We start from the raw sequence: 22,212 nt of genomic DNA, 5'->3' as shown, positions 1-22,212 counted from the left end.
CTGTCTTCTCAGTCACTTATCTGTTCTTCTGCCTCGGTTATTCTGCTATTGATTCCTTCTAGTGTATTTTTCATTTCAGTTATTTATTGTTCACATCTGTTGTATTCTTTGTAGACTTTTTAACGATGGCCATTCTGACTAGTGCGAGGTAATACCTCACTGTGCTTTTGATTTGCATTCCTCTAATAGCATAGTTGACCATTTTTTCATGTACCTACTGGCCGTCTGTATGTCTTCTTTGGAGAATCTATTTAGATGTTCTGCACATTTTTTGATAGGATTGGTTTTTTTAAAGTATTAAACTGTATAAGATGTTTGTATATTTTGGAAAATTAAGCCTTTATTGGTTGCATCATTTGCAAGTGTTTTTCTCAGTCTGTATGTTGTCTGTTCATTTTGTTTATGGTTCCTTTGCTGTACAAAAACTTGTAAGTTTGAGTCTCATTTGTCTATTTTTGCTTTTATTTCTGTTGCCTTGGGAGACTGACCTAAGAAATATTGCTACAATTTATGTCAGAGAATACTTTGCCTATGCTCTCTTCTAGGAGTTTAATGGTGTCATGTCTTATATTTAAGTCTTTAAGCCATTTTGAGTTTATGTTTGTGTAGGGTGTGAAGGAGTGTTCTAACTTGACTTACATGTGACTCTAGCTTTCCCAGCACTACTTGCTAAAGAGACTGTTCTGCATTGTATATTCTTGACTCTTTTGTTGAAGACTGATCCTAAGTGTATAGGTTTATTTCTGGGCTCTCTATTTTTTCTGTTGATTCATATGTCTGTTTTTGTGCCAGTACCATACTGTTTTGATTATTGTGGCTTTTTGGCATTTTCTGAAGTCTGGGACAGTTATACCTCCAACTTTGTTCTTTTCCCACCAAATTGCTTTGGCAATTCTGGGTCTTTTATGCTTCCATATAAATTTTAGGATGATTTGTTCTAGTTTTGTTAAAAATGTCATAGGTAATTTTATAGAGGTCACATTAAATCTGTAAATTGCTCTGGGTAGTGTGGCCATTTTAATAGTGTTAATTCTTCCAGTCCAAGAGCATGGAATATCCTTCCATTTCTTTGAATCATCTTCAGTTTCCTTTATCTATGTTTTATGTTCTCAACATATGGGTCTTTTACTTCCTTGGTCGCCTCCTTTGTTCTTTTTTTTTTGATTTGATTCTAAACAGGATTTTTTTTTTTTTACTTTCCTTTTCTGATACTTCATTATTAGTATATAGAAATGCAACCTATTTCTGTATGTTAATCTTTTAACCTGCTACCTTGTTGAATTCGTTGATCAGTTTTAGTAGTTCTTGGGTGGAGACTTTAGGATTTTCTGTATATACTGAATCATGTTGTCTGCATGTCATGACAGCTTTACCTCTTCCTTTCCAACTTGGATCCTTGTTTTTTTTTTTCTTTTCTGATTACTGTGGCTAGGTTCCAATGCTATGTTGAACAGAAGTGGTGAGAGTGGGCATGCTTGTCTTGTTTCAGCTTTTAGTGAGGCTTTCAGCTTTCCGTCATTGAGTATTATGTTGGCTGTGCATTTATCCTACATAGCTTTTGTTGTGCTGAGGTATGTTCCCTTTGTACCCACTTTGGTGAGAGTTTCTACCCTGAATAAATTTTCAAATGATTTTTTTGCCTCTGTTGATGATAGAGGATCATCGATCATCTACCTGATGATCATGTGCTTTTTGTCTTTTGTTGATGTAGTTGTATCACATTAATTGATATGCATATGTTGAGTCATCTTTTGACCCTGGGATGAATCCAGCTTGATTGTGGTGTTTGATCTTTTTTATATGTTGTTGGGTTTGGTTTGCTAATATTTTGCTGAGGATTTCTGCAGGCAGAATATTATAGGTTATGTTTTGTTATTCAACTGCCACTCTATGTCTTTTAGGCTATGGACACTTAAGGTAATTATTGATAGATATGAATTGTTGTCATTTTAAACCTTGTTTTCCAGTTGATTTTGCATTTCTTCTTTATTCCTTTTTTTTTCCCTTTTTCCTTTTGTGGTTTGATGGAGTTTTTAGATTGCATAAAAATTCTATTTTTATTTATCTGTAGTGTTTTTGAGTGTATCTTTTTAAGTGTCTTTTACGTAATGTATGAATAACTTATCACATCTAATGGTGTAATTTTCCCAGCTTGAGTGGAATATAGATATCTAACCTTTCTTTATGTCCCCCTTACCTTCTCATATTTGTAATTGTCTTAAATATTTTCCTTTAGATACATTTAGAACCATATCAGTGTAATAACTTTTGCCTCAACCGTCAACATATTTGGAGAACTCGAGAAGGAAATCTTATTATATTTACCTGTACATTTGCTCAGCATTATCTATTTCCTGATGTTCCTCCTCTATTTTTTCTGTTTAAAAAGGTTTAGTCATTCTTTTACTGTAGGTCTTCTAGTGAAAAATTCTCTTTAGTTTTCCTTCATCTTAACATTTGTTGAGTTCTCCTTTATTTTTGCTGTGTGTCAGGTTGTGGGTTGACAGTTCCTTTCTTTCAATAATTGAAAACATTGTGCCACTTCTTCTAGCCTCTATAGTTTCTGCTGAGAAACTGGCTGTAATTAAACTTGTTTCCCTTATAAATAAGGTGTCATTTTTCTCTGGCTGCTTTCAGGAATTATTTTCTCTAGTTTTCGGAAGTTAAATTTTGGAATATTTTGGCATGATTTCTTTGAGTTTATCCTGTTAATGGTTTGCTCAGTTGTGTGATCTGTAGGTTTATGTCTCTTGCCAGATTTGGAGTACCTTTGAGTACCTTCTCAGCCTTGCTGCTTTCTCCTCTCTTCTGGGGACTCTGAAAACATGAATGTTATATTTTGTTTTGTGGTTCCATAGGTCCCTGAGGTTTATTTCCAGTCTGTTTTCGATCTGGTGTTCAGGTTGGGTTATTTCTGTTCTATATCTTCCAGTTCATAGATTCTTTCCAGTGTCTTCTCAATTGTGTTGTTGAGTTTAGCCACTGAGCCTTTTATTTCAGTTATTGTGTTTTTCCATCCAAAAATTTCCCTTTGGTTCTTACTATCTTCTATTTCTTTCTCTCCTTCTCTGTCTGCCTGACTTCACCTTTTTTTCTCCACACTGAGGCCTTATATTTTCTTTTAAGTCTTTGTGTTTGTTGAAACATATTTTATTTTTTATTATGACTGCTTTAAAAATCTTTTTCAAAAAATTCTGTTGTTACCATCATTCTCAGTGTTTGCACTTACTGATTATCAGGTTTAATCTTCCTCATACTTGGTATGATGATTTATTTCTGATTAAAACATGGACATTCTCATATAATGTTATGAGGCTGGATCTTAAACCTTCTGTTTTAACTGACTTTGTGTGACTCTGCTGTAGCATGGGTGAGTCTTCATTACTAACAGATGTAAGCAGAAGTCCAGGTTCCGCACTTAGACTCCTTGACACCAGAGGGGATCAGCTTCTCATTCCTGCTGGACAGGCGTGGGAGTTTCATCTGCCTGTGTAGCCTCTACCTACACTATGAGAGAGGTGGTCTCATTCAGTTCAGTTCAGTCGCTTAGTCATGTCCGACTCTGCGACCTAATGAATCGCAGCACGTCAGGCCTCCCTGTCCATCACCAACTCCTGGAGTTCACCCAAACTCATGTCCATCGAGTCGGTGATGCCATCTAGCCATCTCATCCTCTGTTGTCCCCTTCTCTTCCTGCCCCCAATCCCTCCCAGCATCAGAGTCTTTTCCAATGAGTCAACTCTTCCCATGAGGTGGCCAAACTACTGGAGTTTCAGCTTTAGCATCAGTCCTTCCAATGAACACCCAGGACCGATCTCCTTTAGAATGGACTGGTTGGATCTCCTTGCAGTCCAAGGGACTCGCAAGAGTCTGCTCCAACACTACAGTTCAAAAGCATCAATTCTTCGGCACTCAGCTTTCTTCACAGTCCAACTCTCACATCCATACATGACCACTGGAGAAACCATAGCCTTGACTAGACGGACCTTTGTTGGCAAAGTAATGTCTCTGCTTTTGAATATGCTATCCAGGTTGGTCATAACTTTCCTTCTGCTGGGCAATAGTAAAAGTTCTGACTCTCTTCTAGACCTACTCTGACACCCCCATAGTTAGGAGGGGAAAGCCACCTTATTTTTGTCCAGTGGGTGTGGAAGCCTAGTCTCCCTCATGGTTCCCAGTGACACTCTTGGGTGGGGATCTTTACAGGCCAGTGGGGATGGAAGTCCTGACCTGGTACTTACCTTCTTTGACACTGCCTAGCAGAGGAGTCAAGATACCTCATTATAATCTTATGAAAATGGATGGTGTTAAATATGTGGTAAGGTCATCTGTTGCTTTCTGCTTTCCTAATTTTTCTTATTTCCTTATATATCTATACTAGATACTTCTGGGAATGGTCTAGCCGAGGCAAAATTTTCTCTTCTCTGGGGACTGCCTCTCAAGGTAGGGCTTCAGTCAGCCATATTTGTAACTATTTGACCTCTACCCACTGGGAATGCTGCAGCCCAATTATCTTTCCTGTAATTTAGAATTGGGAATGAGAGATAGTGGGTCAGTCTTTTAAGTGAAACTGCTGTAGGATACAAATTTGTGAGTCAGGGGTGTGAAGACATTTCTGCAGAGGGAGAAAAGCAGAGACCAAAGATGGGTAGTTTTCCATTCCCAATTCCAGGCCTTACATGAATCCTGCCTGAATTCATTCTCTTTTTTCCATGAATAGCCTTCCATTTTCTTACAGTTCTTCCCCTCTACCCTACCTTATGCTTTTTGATTAAACTAGGTAGAATTATTTTGTTACATGCAACCAAAGAGTTCTTAATTAATAAAGACTATTATTTACTTACACTTTTAGGCTCAGGCCAGTTCACATTGAGTGCATGTCTAGGCTCAAAGAATGTAAGGTGGGGCTCAGATGGTAAAGACTCTACCTACAATGCGGGAGACCTGGTTTCAATCCCTGGGTTGGGAAGATCCCCTGGAGAAGGGAATGACTGGCCACCTACTCCAGTATTCTTGCCTGGAGAATTCCATGGACAGAGAAGCCTGGCAGGTGACAGTCCATGGGTCTCAAAGAGTTGGACATGACTGAGCGACTAAGACATTTACACTTGTGAAAATAATGACTAAAAATTAAGTGATGTACTAATTATTATCTCTCAGACCCCTTGCTTATATCCAGATTCTCAGCTTCTCAGTTCCTTTGCCTAGGTAGGTCCATTATATATATATATTTTTTACTAATTTTCTGCTGTTTATTTTGCTGATATCATCATACTTGATGCTTTGTTTGCCTGAACTATTTGCTTCTCTCATATTAGCTGACCTATTAGATTCAGCTTTTTTAAGGCACTGACAGTGGCCCCATCCCACTAGAAACTGCCATCAAGTGCCTATTTTTCTAATTTCTTTTAACTTTGCTGATTTTACAATGAAGACATATGCATTAATAAAAATTTAGGAAAAAAAAACAGGAAGAGGAACATCATATTCTGCCAGTACTTTGACTCTGCAGAGATAATCACTGTTGGGAATATGTGCTTCCAGGATTTTTTCTAGTTATATGTTTGAATATGTATAATCTGCACACATTAAATGTATATACATAATCCATAAATGCAACCACAGCAAATCAAGCTGGTCTGCAGCTTTTATTCACTTATATATTGTGAACATCATTTTATGTTAATATATACACTGATATATTTAATAGCTACATAATCTTTCAGTTTATGGTTATATAATAATTTATTTAAACAGTCTTCTATTGTTGGACATTTAAATTCATTTTATTTTCTTTGGCTTCTGTAAGCAATACTGCAATGAACATCACTACAGAAGTCTTCTAGCCCTTCCTGAGGCTTTTTTCCCCTTAGGACTGGTTTCTAAAGGTAGAATTTCTTAAAACAAATGTAGATATTAAGGATTTTCATATATTATTGGATTGCCTTCTAGAAATTGTACCATTTCTATTCCAACAGTCAGTGAGTGAACCTTCCATTGAGAGACAAAAATGAGAGATTTTCATTATTGTTTTAATTTACATTCCTTGGATTTAAGTGAGATTGAACATTTTAAAGTGATTATTGGCCTTTTTTTTTCTTTTGTGAATTTCTGACTCATAGCCTTTGCCCATTTTCTTATTAAAATATTCATGATTTTGTCATTGATTCAAAGACTGTATGCAGTCTTTGAATATTAAGTATGTTGGCCCTCTGTTTCTTATATTATGAAGAGAAATGTCAAAGCATATTGATGAAAGACTCTGCATTCTAAATGTCTAGTTAGGGTTGAGTCTAGTTGCTACCTATTGGCTGTGTGACCTTGAACAAATTTGAGGAACAGACTTTGCATCTCAGTTTCCTTATGTGTAGAATGTAAAATGTGTTTGTGTAAACAAAGAATGTTGTGTAGTACATAGAAAGTACTTCATCAAATCTGTTGATAATATTAGTATTTTATTTCTTACTTTCAGCTTGTCATTGTCTTTTATTTGTATTAGTTTCCTTTTGGTCTTATAGATCCAAACTAATGAGTGATTTCATGTAAATAATCAAATAAGGCCTGATAACCTTATTCCTTCACCTATCCAGTGTTTTCTTATGGCTTTGGTCCTTTGTCAAATACAGTGTAGCTGCCTCTATTAAGAGCCTATGTTTGTTTCTTAGGATGTGGAATCAATAAACCATGTTTCTTTATAAAAGAGTGCATGTATTAAATAGCTAAGAATGACAAAATTGTATTGACTTACTGATGTTGGATTTGAAAGCTGGTTCTTGGGTTGAATACCTCTTTTATCTGAGTGGTTTGCACATTTTTAGTGCTATGCATGATGGGGAGCAAATACTGCAATATTTCTTGAGTTTGAGCCATTTTTTTATCCCTGTAGATTCTTTTTTCATCATCTGTCCAGTTTATATCAGCCTTCTTGCTTTGGAAAGATGGACATTCTTTCATATTGCTTTTTAAGTTGTAATGCAGATCTGGGGAGCAACCATAAAAATATGTATAGATACATAAACTGAATTGATTAAGCAGTTACTTACTGAGCATTATCTGCCAAAGATTCTATCTAAGAATTCTTATCCATCTGAAGCTTATACTTTAATTATGGGGCAGAAAATAAACAAATAAAACATCTGTCAGATAATAAAATTTATGGGAGAAAATAAAGCTGGGAAGGGGAATAGAGAATTCTTGGGATGGGGCTGATTTCTGTTTTTAAAAAGGTGGTCAGAGAAGGCCTCCTTATGATGCTACCATGTCAGAGGACTTAGGGAGCGAGTCAAGCCACTGTCGGAGGGAGGAGCATTCGCAGCAAGGGGAACAGTAAGTGCAAAGGCACTGAGCCAGGAGCATGGTCGTGTGTGCAGGGCCCACCATGATGAGACAAGTGGCTGAAGCAGAATCAATAAGCAGAAAGATACGGGCTAGATAGGTAACTTGGTTCACACAAGGCCTCATAGGCCATTGTAAGGGCTCTGATTTTTACTGGGTGTGAAGTGGGGAGGCCCAGGAAGGCTTTGAGCAGTGTTACATCTCAGATCTGCTTTAACAGGCTCATGCTGGTTGCTGAGTGGAGAACAGACTGAAGAGGTGCAGGGGTAGAGAGGCAGGCAGATCTCGTGGAAGGCTACTGAAGGAATCGGTTAACAGGAGAGCGCACGGTAGCTTGGACCAGGGTGGTGGCAGTCATCAGAGGGAGAGGCATGCACAGGGGAGGGAAGACTCCTGAGTATATTTTGAGATTTTCCAATGAATTAGATGTGGGGTGAGAAAAGAAGAGAGAAATCAGTGGTAGCCCCAAAGCTGCTGTTTGAGGAAGTAGAAGGACAAGAGAGAAAACTGTGGGAAAAGTCTGTTGGAAATTCCTTCTTTAATATTTATTAATAGATGACATGAAGGAATTATTGTTTATTTTGTTAGCTGTGGTAAGAGTATAATAACATTAAAAATGTGTAGAGAACTGTTTTAAAAAATAAAGTTCATATGAAAAGTGTTTTTTCCACTCCATACCCATTGGGATGGCTATTGTCAAAAAACAGAAAATGATGTGTAGGCAAGGATGTGGAGAGATTAAAACCCTTGTGCATTGCTGGCTGGAATGTAAAATGGTGTAGTTGATATGGAGAACAAATTGGCGGTTCCTCAAAAAACTGAAAATAGAATTACCATAGGGTAATTGATGGTCCAACAATTCTACTTCTTCGTATATCCCCAGAATTGATGACATCTTGGAGAGTTATCTGTACACCAGTGTTCATAGTAGTGTTACTCACAGTAGCCAAAAGATGGAAGCAACTCAAGTGCCCCTTGACAGATAAATGGATAAGCAAAATGTGGTATATATATAATGGGATATTACTGAGCCTTAAAAAGGAAGGAAATTCTGATACCTGCTACAACACAGATGAACTTTAAGGACATTATGCTAAGTGAAATAAGTCAGTCACTAAAAGACAAATAATGTATTTGCTTTTTTCTAAATATTTGATTCCATGTATATTGGATACCTAGAATAGTCAAAGTAGGATAGTTGCCAGGGGCAAGGAGGAGGGGGAATGGGCAGTTGTCATTTAATGGCTATAGCATTTCAGTTTTGCAAGATGAAAAGAGTTCTGGAGGCTGTGTACAACAATGTGAATGTATTCAACATTGCTGAACTTTATACTTAAAAATACTTAAGATGGTAAATTTTATGTCATGTGTATTTTAACAGAATTTTAAAAATTCAACATATATAGGTAGAGAGAGGGGAGAAAAAGAACCCTAAGTAAAACTTGAAGAAAAATTGGTGGACATTTTAAAGGATGTGGCAGTATTACTTATAATTATGATGCCTAGATTGATATGGATGTTGACCGCATAAGAAAAAAGTAGGATACACTTAGAATAAAAGAAAGAAATACATTATGTTTTATAAAAAAAAGGTTTATCTAGTTAAGAGACATAGACTGAACTATTTATGGGCAAAACAATATGATTTGCTGACTTTGCTTTAACTACTTCAGCAAAAAAAATGTAGTGGGAATATAAATGAAACAAGAATAGCAAGATGCTGATAACTATTAAAAGGTGGGTGACAGGCACCAGTGGTTCATTATTCTATTCTACTTTTGTTTATGCTTGAAATATCCACAATAATGCTTTTTAAAAAGGAATTGTCCATTACTAAAAAGAAAGGAAACAGATGACTGAAGCACTCACTGAATTAAACTAGACTTGAAGGACAATTAATGAGGGTATGTATAATTACAATATCTGGCAGTGCTGGCAAATAAAATAAATTCATCTACAGTCTCTTGAGAAGCTGTTCCTAGGCTGTTCCCAGAAATATTATGTAGCTGGCATTATGTTTAGTTTGGTAAATAGGTATGAAAAATGTACAGTTCTTGCCTTAAATATGCCAACAGTTGGGACTAGAGAGAGAAGTAAAGCATCAGTTAGAATATATATCTATAGGATAAGGCAAGGTACTTCCTGTAGCATTGCTGAAGAGGTACTTCCAGCCATACTTAGAGCTGGAAAAAGAAATATTCCTCATTCCTAATTAATCTGAGTCTTGATGCACAGGTATGTCAGCTAGTTAAAAAAAAAAAAGAATAGTAATCTAGGTTCATGTCTATGTTCATGTTCATGTCAATGGACATGAGCTTGAGCAAACTCTGGGAGATGGTGAGGGACAGGGAGGCCTGGCGTGCTGCAGTCCATGGCGTTGCAAAGTGTTGGACACAACTGGACAACTGAACAACAGCAACAGTAATCTAGGTAGTGGGACCAGCATGGCACACTCAGGAAATCACAAGTATGGTTTAGAAGGACTAGAAATCAGATAGGTGTGAATAAGTGGTTCAAAACTAGAGACCTTGTCTGTAATAATAGTACTTCTGGGAGATTTCCTGAGATAGGAATCATGTGTGACTGGTAGATGCTTAATGTTTTAAAAAGTGAATTGTTAGGAGGCCTTTATACTTGGAAGTGATATAATTAGATCTGCATTTTTGAAAGATCAGAGTGGCAGCCAGGAGGTTGTCAGGTTGAAGAAAAGTGAGGCAGAGGGACAAGTTAGGAGGCTAACTCAGGGGAGGCAGAAAGGGAGTCTGAATCAAAGGAACATATATCTATGACTCATTACAAATATAAACTCTCCCAGAACTGGAGAAGTCTGCCTAGGCTGCTCGTGAACCTCTGACAGATCCAGTTCATCTTCACTTGGATAGTCCAGTAATGGGAAAGGACAGACTTCTGGGAGAAACTGAGTGATGCCATATTTGAGGAAAAAGTATAGCCCTAAATGTATATATTATAAAGGAGGAGGCAGCATCAAAAACTAACTCCCTCTGAAATGACTTACTTCAGTAAAAAAGAAAATTGCAGAATTTTTATTTTTATGTCATCAAGATTTATCAGGACATGTTTAAAGATAATATGATAAAAAGACCATGAGAATCTCAGTTCAGGAAAGATGGGAAGGTTGAGAAACATAATTTTAAATTAAGAGCAGTGGGTGGGTGGGAGCAGTAGGGAACACTGAAAATCAAATCTCCCTTTTGCAGCAAAATTCTATAAATATGGTCTCCAATTTCTCTCCTGGTTTAAGATACACTTTATTCAGACCTGTACCTCTATCATTCTACTGAAATTTCTCTGAACAAGATCCCCAAATAAAACCTTACATGTTATAAAATCAAATAGTAAAACCATCTCACTTAATCAGACTTAATTAGACTTGGCTGATTATGCACTGTTTGATACACGTTCTTACTTAAGCTTCCAGGACAGCACATTCTCTTGCTTTCCCTCCTATCCAAGGTGGGGCTTTCCAGTCTTTTGTTGGGTTCTTACTCTTTTCCTGATCCATCAATGTTGGGGGTTCCCAGGGACTTGCTCCTTAACCCTCATCTATATCTACACTCACTTAAATCTCATCCAGCTTCATGCCTTAAAATACTACCTTTATGCTGAAAATTCCTAAATGTATCTTCAGCCCAAATCTCTTCCTTTATCTCTGGACTCATATATCCAACTGCCTATTCAGTACCTCCACTTCAGTGTCTAAAGGTATGTCAAAAGGAACATGTCTAAACTAAATTGATGCTCCACTCTTGGTCTTTGCCATCTGGCAGCAGACAATTCAATCAAGCTAGTTGCTCTGGCCCAACGCCCTAGAGTTTCAACAGTTGTAAATACCTGTGAAACCATTACCATAAACCAAGATCTAGAAAAGACGATCACTGAAAGACTCCTGATGCTCCTTTACAGTCCATTCTTTCCTTCCTCCCCTACTCTGTCCCTTACTCGAGGAAGCCGTTATCTACTTTCTATCTCTAGAGATTAGTTTGCTTTTCATATACATGTGATTTCTTGTAGTTTTTACTTTTCTGCATCTGGTTGCTTTTTTGTCAGCACTGTGATTCTGAGATTCATCCATGTTGTGTGTATCAACTCATTACATTTTTATTCTATGATATGGAAAAGGCATCAATAGTAGAAGTGATGGGAACAATGCAACTAAATTGACTTTTTCAAGGCTATATTAAATAATTTTCTTCTGTATTCAACTTGTATAGAAATTAAATAAGGCAAGTATTTTTCAGAGTCAGGAGTAAAATGGCTGTCTATCTTCTCTGTTTATAAAAGCAGTTCCCATAATCCAGACTTCACACAATTTATTAATGATGATATGGTAGAAGCCACCTTGGCATTTGTTAAAATCCTAAACATTAAAAAAACACCTTCTGTTGGTATCCTTGTCTTCTCAGTCCAAATGGGAGCCTGTTTGTTCAGAGGACACTTCAAGGATGTCACTTTGATACAGTTTCCATACAAATCATTGTTCCTGGGCTGAACTGTTTCCTGTTTTTTCTTGTCAGTTCCTAAAACACATCTCTGTTGGTCTCTGCTAAGCTTCTGAATCACAGTTTGGGAGCTGAAAGAAATTGGGTACTCTGATTTCAATATTAACAATGAACTATCTAATTAAGAGTAGTGAAATGCCATGTTATGTCTATATATACATGTCACAGTATGCAAGGTATTGTTACAGATATTACTTTACTTGGGGCTCTCAGCAGTTCTGATACAGACAGGATGGCCAATGTTATCCTCATCTTATATCAGAAAGGGAATGTTAAGGAATCAGAGAGGTTAAACTGTTCGCTCACGATAACATAGCTAATAAGAAGGAGGGGCAGGTCTAGAATACACGCCTTCTAACTCTAGTACTTTGTCTATTACTTTCTCTCATGTTATTTTCTTGTATTATTTCATTTTTTTCCATAGATAAGATGTGAAAGTGGAATTCCATGGATTTCTCCAGGCCAGAATACTGGAGTGGGTAGCCTTTCCCTTCTCTAGGGGATCTTCCCAAGCCAGGGATCGAACCCAGGTCTCCCGCATTGCAGGCGGATTCTTTACCAGCTGAGCCACAAGGGAAGCCTAAGAACACTGGAGTGGGTAGGCTATCCCTTCTCCAGCAGATCTTCCCAACCCAGGAACAGAACTGGGGTCTCCTGCATTATTGCAGGTGGATTCTTTACCAACTGAGCTCTCAGGGGAAGCCCCTTAGATAAGCATATTTTTAAGAAGTTAAATCTTAGTTTAAATTAATCAACTTTAGATCCAAGTACAAGTATGGCCAAAGGTGGTTTCTTAACCTAAATTTCTAGTTTTTGAGGCAACAGAAGCCTACATATTTCAATAGAACCCATTGCTGAGCAGAAACTAAGTTCTTAGAAAAGAGGCCAAGGAAGGAAGAACAGGCATACCATATTTCCTCTGTTGTGCAAATTCAGTCTGTTCTCATACTTACAAACCCGCTGTTGAGATGGTTGTTCAGATCATTGTTCCTGAAGACAGGAAACTTGCCAAGGGGGCTTGTGATATAATAATTACTGGTTTAGACAAAACTACAGTGTTTATCTATGCTATCCCTGACTTCTCTTCCTATCCCTTTTCTAGTTTTTAGGTACTAATATCAACCCTGTGTGACCAGTGCTTCAATTGCTATTACAGAAAGTAAAACATCTGATAGTCATTCATTCTAAGTATTATCTTAGGCCAGAAGAGAGAAACTCAGATAAAGCAATGATGATTGCGTAGAAATAAATGTCTAACTACAGATGTTAAGGCATCCATTGGAGATAGTTTAGGGATACTGAAGCCTCAGAACCCTTCAAAATGCATCATATGGGCACTCCTATGCAGTCCTAGACTCTATGTCACAGATACTATGTAGACTATAAGGAGACAACTAGAAATTGTTATCAAAAAGTCACTTTTACCTGTTACTTTAATTCAAAATCAAAATCTTTTAAGACGGAGGAAAGGGAAGAAGGTAATCTGGTAGAAGAAATCTGGTGTAGTTCTCCTACCTCAGATACCTTTTTAGAAGCCAAGCAGGGACTCGTCCAGGTATTTTTGCTAAAAAAGAGAATATACCATAAAATTTCTGAACTTAGATTTTAAGGTTAACAAAACTTAATTTTTTACTTTCTTGACAATTGCCTCAATTGCTAGCTTAATTGAGTTTCTCTTGAACCTGCCACTGTCTCATTCAGACATATGAAATATATTAGTGCATATTTCCTCTAGAAACCTTTACATGAACTATTTCAGGAGAAGAGCAAACAGTAGAAATACCTGTCCAATAATTATCAAGCAATTCAGAACTGCATTCTGCATGTCAGGCTCTAGGAAGGGCACCTACATGTATAGCAGAGTGACTAACTTTTAGAGCCCCAACTCAGGACACAGCTATATCAGACCAAAGAATCAGTATAATATGTAATGAATAAATACTTATACACACATGATTATTTTTTTAACATATAGTACAAATTAGCTGTTTATTTAAAGTTATATATTATTCTGTATTATTTGCTATTCTGTTACATAAATGCCATTATTTAAGAAAAATAACAGGACTAGTTAACAGTGGCAGTTAGTAGTAATTAATAGTGGAACCAATTAAACAGTATGGGTGAGAATACTAGAATACTATGAATAGTGTTTTCCTCTGATGCGGATTTTAACTTTTTATAGAATATTTATATTTTATAGGCAATATTATTATGTCTTCTTAAGATACATAAGACCTTTTAAAAAGCTGAATGTAATACCATAGGGCTAATTAGATATTACTTATAATTAATAAAAATTGACATGTTTATGCCCCACGATAAAATAAGATATTTTTGCTCTGTATGTGTCCTCTTCCAATCAGACTTCTCTCCACTGCCTGCAGCCTTCAGTATATCCTTCTTTTATTTTATGTAGTGGTAAAACTGAAAACATTCAAAAGTCAAGGAGTGCATCAAGGCTGTATGTATATTGTCACCCTGTTTATTTAACTTATATGCAGAGTTCAGTTCAGTTCAGTTCAGTTGCTCAGTCGTGTCTCTGACTCTTTGTGACCCCATGGACTACAGCATGCCAGGCTTCCATCACCAGCTCCCAGAGCTTGCTCAAACTCCTGTCCATCACATGTAGAGTACATCATGTGAAATGCCGGACTGGATGAATCACAAGATAGAATCAAGACTGTTAGAAGAAATATCAATAACATACATCATATGTGTATATCCATCATATGCAGAGTAAAGCATGTAAAATGCCAGGCTGGATGACCAAGCTGGAATCAAGACTGTTGGGAGACATATCAATAACCTCAAATATACAAAGGATACCACCCTTATGGCAGAAAACAAAGAGAAACTAAAGAGCCTCTTGATGAAGGTGAAAGAGGAGAGTGAAAAAGCTGGCTTAAAACTCAGCATTCAAAATCTAAGATCATGGCATCCAGTAACATCACTTCATGGCATATAGATGGGGAAACAGTGTAAGATTATTTTTGTGGGCTCCAAAATCACTGCAGTGACTGCAGCCATAAAATTAAAAGATGCTCCCTGGAAGAAAAGCTATGACAGACCTAGACAGCATATTAAAAAGCAGAGACATCACTTTGTCAGTAAAGATCTGTCTAGTCAAAGCTAATGGTTTTTCCAGTAGTCACATATGAATGTGAGAGCTGGACCATAAAGAAGACTGAGAGCTGAGGAACTGATGCTTTTGAACTGTGGTGTTGGAGAAGACTCTTGAGAGTCCCTTGGACTGCAAGGAGATCAAACCAGTCCATCCTAAAGGAAATCGGTCCTGAGTATTCATTGGAAAGACTGATGCTGAAGCTGAAGCTCCAATACTTTGGCCACCTGATGCAAAGAGCCAGCTCACTGGAAAAGATCCTGATGTTGGGAAAGATAGAAGGCAGGAGGAGATGGGGATGACAGAGGATGAGTTGGTTGGATGGTATCACCGACTCAATGGACATGAGTTTGAACAAACTTTGGGAGATGGTGAAGGACAGGGTAACCTAGCGTGCTGCGGTCCATGGGGTCGCAGAGTCAGACATGATTGAGCTGAGCCACTGAACAACTGAGGTCACCTTTTATGAAGTGCACATTACACTGACCCCTGGTGGCAGGCAAATGCAATGACATCAAATTAGATATCCTGTCAATAAAGGAATCTGAACATGGAATATGACTTATTAGCAAGTGAAAAGTGAAAGTGTCTGACTCTTTGCAACCCATGGACTGTATAGTCCATGCAATTCTCCAGGCCAGAATACTGGAGTGGGTAGCGTTTCCCTTCTCCAGGGGATCTTCCCAGCCCAGGGGTCGAACTCAGGATCTTCCCAACCCAGGGATCGAACCCAGGTCTTCTGCACTGCAAGTGGATTCTTTACCAGCTTAGCTATAAGGGAAGACCAAGAATACTGAAATGGGTAGTCTATCCCTTCTCCAGCAGATCTTCCCGACCCAGGCATTGAAATGGGGTCTCCTGCACTGCAGGTAGATTCTTTACCAACTGAGTATCAAGGAAGCCCCTTATAGCTTCTTGCTGAGCTATGAGGGAAGCCCCTTAAGCAAGCAATAGCTTGACTTATTAGCAATAGCTTGACTGAAGTCCATGGGGTCGCAAAGAGTTGGACCCAACTGAGTGGCTAAACAACAACAAAATTAGCAATAGCAGGTTTCTAGACTTGTAAGAATTAGTTTCCAGGCTCCCAAAAATGTCTGCTCACTTTGTATCTACAGGCTTGTTTTAGTAGACTGACTTTTGGGCAGTTGCCCCTTAGCATCCTTAAATTTAGGCTTCCCATGTGGCACAGTGGTAAAGAATCTGCTTGCCAGTACAGGAGATACAAGAGACGCTGGTTTAATCCCTGGTTTGGGAAGATGCCCTGGAGGAGAAAATGGCAACCCACTCCAGTATTCCTGCCTAGAAAATTCCATGGACAGAGGAGCCTGGTGTGTGACAGTCCGTGGGGGTCACAAAGAGTCGAACATGATTGAGCATGCATGCATATCCTTAAAATGCATCATGTAGGGCTCTCCATGTCTACAGTGTCTATTGTTTTTATTATAGATACTCTGAAGCACACTGGATATCATCAGATGTTAAACTTCTTTTTCTCAGGGAAGAGCTTTTCAAAGCACAGATGTAATTCAAACTGAATGTGGATTTCAAATAAATTATAGTTTTTGGTGCTGTTCAACTTGACTGCTCTTTCTGGTGACATATTTTTAACTTCTGAGTCAGTCTTATTTCCCATAAATGTCACTTTTTTCACTGAGTTTTTGTCATAACCTATACATAATAGCAAACAACTGAGGTATAGTTCATCCTATTCTGTGCTCCTTATGACCTATTCAAAGATGATCAAATAGATTTAGAGAAACAGCATATAAATTGTTTTACTGTAGTCCTGTCCTTTATTCCCTTCTTCAACTATTTACATGTTAGACAAGGCTGTTCTTTTCGTCTCACATGTTGAAAATGAGACTTAATGGCAGACCAGCATTTTAACATCTTTTCTATAGCTATCAATAATGATAGCCACCTTGTAGGCACAGGTCTAAGGGAATACCCTTACAAAGTAAAAAAAGTAAAGTAAAAAATCTCATTAAGTGCTTTTGCATGTTCTGAGGAAACTAAAACGTGACCCAAAAAGTTCATTATGAAAGTCTCATTATCACAGGACAGCAAATCACTTTTTAAAGTACAAGGTGTGTGAGGAAACCAGAATTGAAAGAGACATGTGTATCCCAGTGTTCATCGCAGCACTGTTTATAATAGTCAGGACATGGAAGCAACCTAGATGTCCATCAGCAGATGAATGGATAAGAAAGCTGTGGTACATATACACAATGGAGTATTACTCAGCCATTAAAAAGAATTCATTTCAATCAGTTCTAATGAGGTGGATGAAACTGGAGCCTATTATACAGAGTAGAGTAAGCCAGAAAGAAAAACACCAATACAGTATACTAACACATATATATGGAATTTAGAAAGATGGTAACGATAACCCTGTTTGCGAGACAGCAAAAGAGACAGATGTATAGAACAGTCTTTTGGACTTTGTGGGAGAGGGAGAGGGTGAGATGAGTTGGGAGAATGGCATTTAAACATGTATAATAATATCGTATATGAAACGAACCGCCAGTCCAGGTTCGATGCATGATACTGGATGCTCAGGGCTGGTGCACTGGGATGACCCAGAGGGATGGTGCGGGGAGGGAGGACAGAGGAGGGTTCAGGATGGGGAATATGTGTATACCTATGGCGGATTCATGTTGATATATGGCAAAACCAATACAATATTGTAAAGTAATTAGCCTCCAATTAAAATAAATAAATTTATATTAAAAAGAGAAAACAAAAGAAAAAAAGAAAAACTACACAGAAGGTGTAATCAACATTCCCATTTTATAGATGAGGAAACTGAGGCCCAGAGGTATTAATGAAGTTACTAGAAAGTGAAAGAGATGCTTTTTGGTGAGTGTACAGATCTATACTTAGTAAACTTTATGGGAAAGTGCATTGTCAGTCCAGATTATTGGGGAAAAAACTCGATTTCAACTCATTCTTCTAAAAACCCCACAAAATTAAGTATGTTACTTAGATTGCTAAGCAATGTCCTCAGTGTTTTTGAGGGCTGCTTCATTTAATTGAAAACAAAATCTATGAGGAAATTGTCAATATTCCCATTTATACTTCAGGAAGCTGAGGCATTAATGAAATTGCTAGTAAGTGAAAGAGATGCTTTTGCTAACCGTATTTATCTATACGTAGTAAACTTTGTGGGAAAGGGCATCATCTATCTAGAATGGTTGGGGGAAAAACTTGATTTCAATTCTATTAAAAAAGAAACCCCAAATTAAGTATGTTACTTAACTCTATTCAGCATGTCCTCAGTGTTTTACATGCTCTGCTTCATTTAATTACAAAGAAAATGTACGAGGAAGGTGTTATCAACATTCCCATTTTATAGATGAGGAAACTGAGACACAGAGACATTACTGTTGTTACTAGTTAGGGAAACACATGCTTTTTGTTGAGCGTATTTATCTATTTAATAACTGTGTGGGAAAGGGCATTGTCTGGCTAGATTGTTGGGGAAAAAACCCAATTTCAATACTCTGTATTAAAAAAAAAATTAAGCGAGTTGCTTAGACCTTCTAAGCAATGTCCTGGCTGTTTTGCACACTCCTCTTCATTTAATCAAAAAGAAAACCTACGAGTAAAGTGTTATTAACATTCCCATTTTATATATGAGGAAACTGAGGCACAGAGGCTTTAAGAAAGAAATAAGTAGGTGAAAGATGATGTATTGGTGAGCCTATTTATCTATACTTAATAAACTTTGTTGATAAGGAAAAAAAAATAAAGTACAAGGTGTGCAAGACATTTAGATCAGAATTTTTAAACAATTTTTCTTTGTTAAGAAGTTGACAGATTTAATGAAATATGCAAAAGTATCCCTTTTATATTTTCATTATCAGTCAACCACACAGATAGATGAGCAAAGTCTAGTATGTATTTGGACAATGTATTAACAATATCTGGTTGATGTTTCCTATGGTTTCATTAAAAATAATCATAGAAATCAAGATTCTCTGAAACCCCATTTTTCAAATTCAACTACTTAAGAGCCAGAAGAAATGTATTTTTGATTCAGTGTATCATGTGATAACTGTTCAGTTCAGTCGCTTAGTTGTGTCCAACTCTTTGCGATCCCATGGACTGCCAGGCCTCCCTGTCCATCACCAACTCCTAGAGTTTACCCAAACTCATGTCCATTGAGTCAGTGATGCCATCCAACCATCTCATCCTCTGTCGTCCCCTTCTCCTTCTGCCTTCAATCTTTCCCAGCATCTGGGTCTTTTCTAATGAGTCAGTTCTTCACATAAGGTGGCCAAAGTATTGGAGTTTCAGCTTCAACATCAGTCCTTCCGGTGAATACTCAGGACTGATTTCCTTTAAGATGGACTGGTTTGATCTCCTTGCAATCCAAGGGACACTCAAGAGTCTTCTCCAACACCACAGTTCAAAAGCATCAGTTCCTCAGTGCTCAGCTTTCTTTATAGTCCAACTCTCAACATCCATACATGACTACTGGAAAAACCATAGCCTTGACTAGACGGACCTTTGTTGGCAAAGTAATATCTCTGCTTTTTAATATGCTGCCTAGGTTGGTCATAACTTTTCTTCCAAGAAGCAAGCGTCTTTTAATTTCATGGCTGCAGTCACCATCTGCAGTGATTTCGGAACCTAAAAAAATAAAGTCTGCCACTGTTTCCCCATCTATTTGCCATGAAGTGATGGGACCAGATGCCATGATTTTAGTTTTCTGAATGTTGAGCTTTAAGCCAACTTTTTCACTCTCCTCTTTCACTTTCATCAAGAGGCTCTTTAGTTCTTCACTTTCTGCCATAAGGGTGATGTCATCTGCATATCTGAGGTTATTGATATTTCTCCTGGCAATCTTGATTCCAGCTTGTGCTTCATCCAGCCCAGCGTTTCTCATGATGTACACTACATATGTTAAATAAGTAGGGTGACAATATACAGCCTTGACATACTCCTTTTCCTATTTGGAACCAGTCTGTTGTTCCATGTCCAGTTCTAACTGTTGCTTCCTGACCTGCATACAGATTTCTCAAGAGGCAGGTCAGGTGGTCTGGTATTCAAATATCTTTCTGAATTTTCCACAGTTTGTGGTGATCCATACAGTCAAAGGCTTTGGCATAGTCAATAAAGCAGAAATAGATGTTTTTCTGGAACTCTCTTGCTTTTTCCATGATCCAATGGATGTTGGCAACTTTAATTTGCCAACAGATGTTGGCAAGTTTAATGCTTACTTTTTTCATATTTACATGTGTTTAATGTTTGCTGTATTAGCTATTGCCAGAGACAGAGTTCCTACAATAGCCTTATTTTTGTCTATCCTGTTGTCTTTGGGGTTCCCTAAGAGTCACTTATCAGATAGAATATATGTCTTGCTTGCATCTCTTTCAGCTATAAACCATTGTTACTATACTACAGTCATGTTGGTGTGGTGGTAAGGCATGGGGGAAAGGAAACATCCTATAATCTTTTGAAATCTTGGTCTTTTAGTGGGTCTGTGTCCCTGGGCTATGACCTTAATAAGTATTTCTTGGCTTTTCTTCCCCCTACCTTTCAGTGGGAGGGGGCTGGCTGGGTAGATGGAAGAAGAGTAAAATATATCCAGAACATTCTCCCTAACAAAGGTCTACTCTCCAAATCCAGTCCTTCACACGTTGGAGCTAAAATGAGCAAGTCCCTTACTATGTTTACATCATATGTCTATCTCTTCTTCAAAGAGTAGTTTTAGCCCTTACATGTGGCTCACCCATTTTGAGTTAATTTGTGTGTATGGTGTAAAGAATGAGCCCTACCACCCATTTCATTCTTTCGCATATGCATATCTAGTTGCCTCAGTACCATTTTTAAGGCTATTTCTTCTTCACTGAATTGTCTTGGCACCTTTATTGAAACTCAATTGACAATAAATGTAAGGGTTCACTTCTGCATTCTCAGTTCTACTTCACTGGTCTCTGTGTCTACCCTTATGCCAGTGCTGCACTGTTAGGATTACCACAGCTTGGTAGTAAGTTTTGAAAATTTAAAGTATGAGTTTGTGAACTTTGTTCTTCTTTTTTGAAAACTGTCTTGGTTATTCTGGCCTTTTATATTACCACTGCATTTTAGATTTAGCTTAATAATTTTTGTTTCTGCTGAGATTTTGATAGGATTGCACTGAGTCTGCATATCAATTTGGTGAATACTGCCATCTTAACTAAGTCTTCTGATGTATGAACATGGGGGAATCTTTCCATTTATTTAAATCATCTTTAATATATTTCAAGAGTTTTCTAGTTTTCAGTGTACAAATATTATACCACTTTTATTAAACTAACTCCTAAGCATTGTATTCTTTTTGATGCTTTCTAAATAGAATTGTTTTCTTCATTTCACTTATAGGGTGTTCACTGCTAGTATACAGAAATACAATTGATTGTTTTATAACAGATTTATTGAGATCTAATTCACATACCATACACTTCACCCGTTACAATTCTGTACGTTTTTTATCTTGCAACCTTGCCAAACTCATTTATTAGCTTCAGTAGGTTTTGTATGTGAGTGTGTGTATGTACATATGTGCACATGTATTCCTTAGGATTTTCTATATATAAGACCATGTGTACTGCAAATGGAGGTAGTTTTACTTCTTTGCAGTCTGGATGCCTTGTATTTATTCTTTCCAGATTGCCGTGCCTAAACCTCCATTATGTTGAATAGAAACATTGAGAGCAGACACCCATATCTTGGTCCTGATCTTGGGGGGAAAGCATTCAGTCTTGTGTTATCACCTGTGACATTAGCTTTGGGATTTTCATAGATGGCCTTTATCAGGTTGAGGAACATCCCATCTACTTCTAGTCTGTTGAGTATCTTTGTTTTAAAAAACATCATGGAAGATGTTGGATTTTGCCAGACCTTATCTCTGCATTTACTGAGACGATTGTGTGCATTTTGTTCTCTTTCCTATTAGTATGTATATTACATTCTTTAATTTTTTTTCAAAGTTTTTATTGGGTAGCTCAGTGGTAACGAATCCATCTGCCAGAATGGATAAGAAAGCTGTGGTACATATACACAATGGAATATTACTCAGCTATTAAAACGAACACAGTTGAATCGGTTCTAATGAGGTGGATGAAACTGGAGCCTATTACAGTGAAGTCAGTCAGAAAGAAAAACACCCAATACAGTATATTAATGCATATATATGGCATTTACAAAGATGGTAATGATGACCCTATATGCGAGATAGCAAAAGAG

At 37.5% G+C, this 22,212-nt stretch overlaps 2 protein-coding genes across 2 annotated transcripts in view; one reads left to right on the top strand and one right to left on the bottom strand.

Moving 5' to 3' along the window:
• Window positions 1–22,212, bottom strand: part of AGBL3 (AGBL carboxypeptidase 3) — a 101,388-nt gene that overhangs the window by 5,013 nt on the left and 74,163 nt on the right. Inside the window, exon 16 of the mRNA XM_060414888.1 lies at window positions 6,749–6,980. Coding sequence (XP_060270871.1) covers window positions 6,749–6,980 — 232 coding nt within the window. The remainder of the gene's footprint in view (window positions 1–6,748; window positions 6,981–22,212) is intronic.
• Window positions 1–22,212, top strand: part of CYREN (cell cycle regulator of NHEJ) — a 92,071-nt gene that overhangs the window by 31,847 nt on the left and 38,012 nt on the right. The window lies entirely within an intron of this gene.

The sequence above is a fragment of the Ovis aries genome, chromosome 4 (genome assembly GCF_016772045.2).
Source record: "Ovis aries strain OAR_USU_Benz2616 breed Rambouillet chromosome 4, ARS-UI_Ramb_v3.0, whole genome shotgun sequence".
NCBI classification, from domain to species: Eukaryota; Metazoa; Chordata; class Mammalia; order Artiodactyla; family Bovidae; genus Ovis; species Ovis aries.
This window is presented reverse-complemented; position numbering and strand designations above follow the sequence as displayed.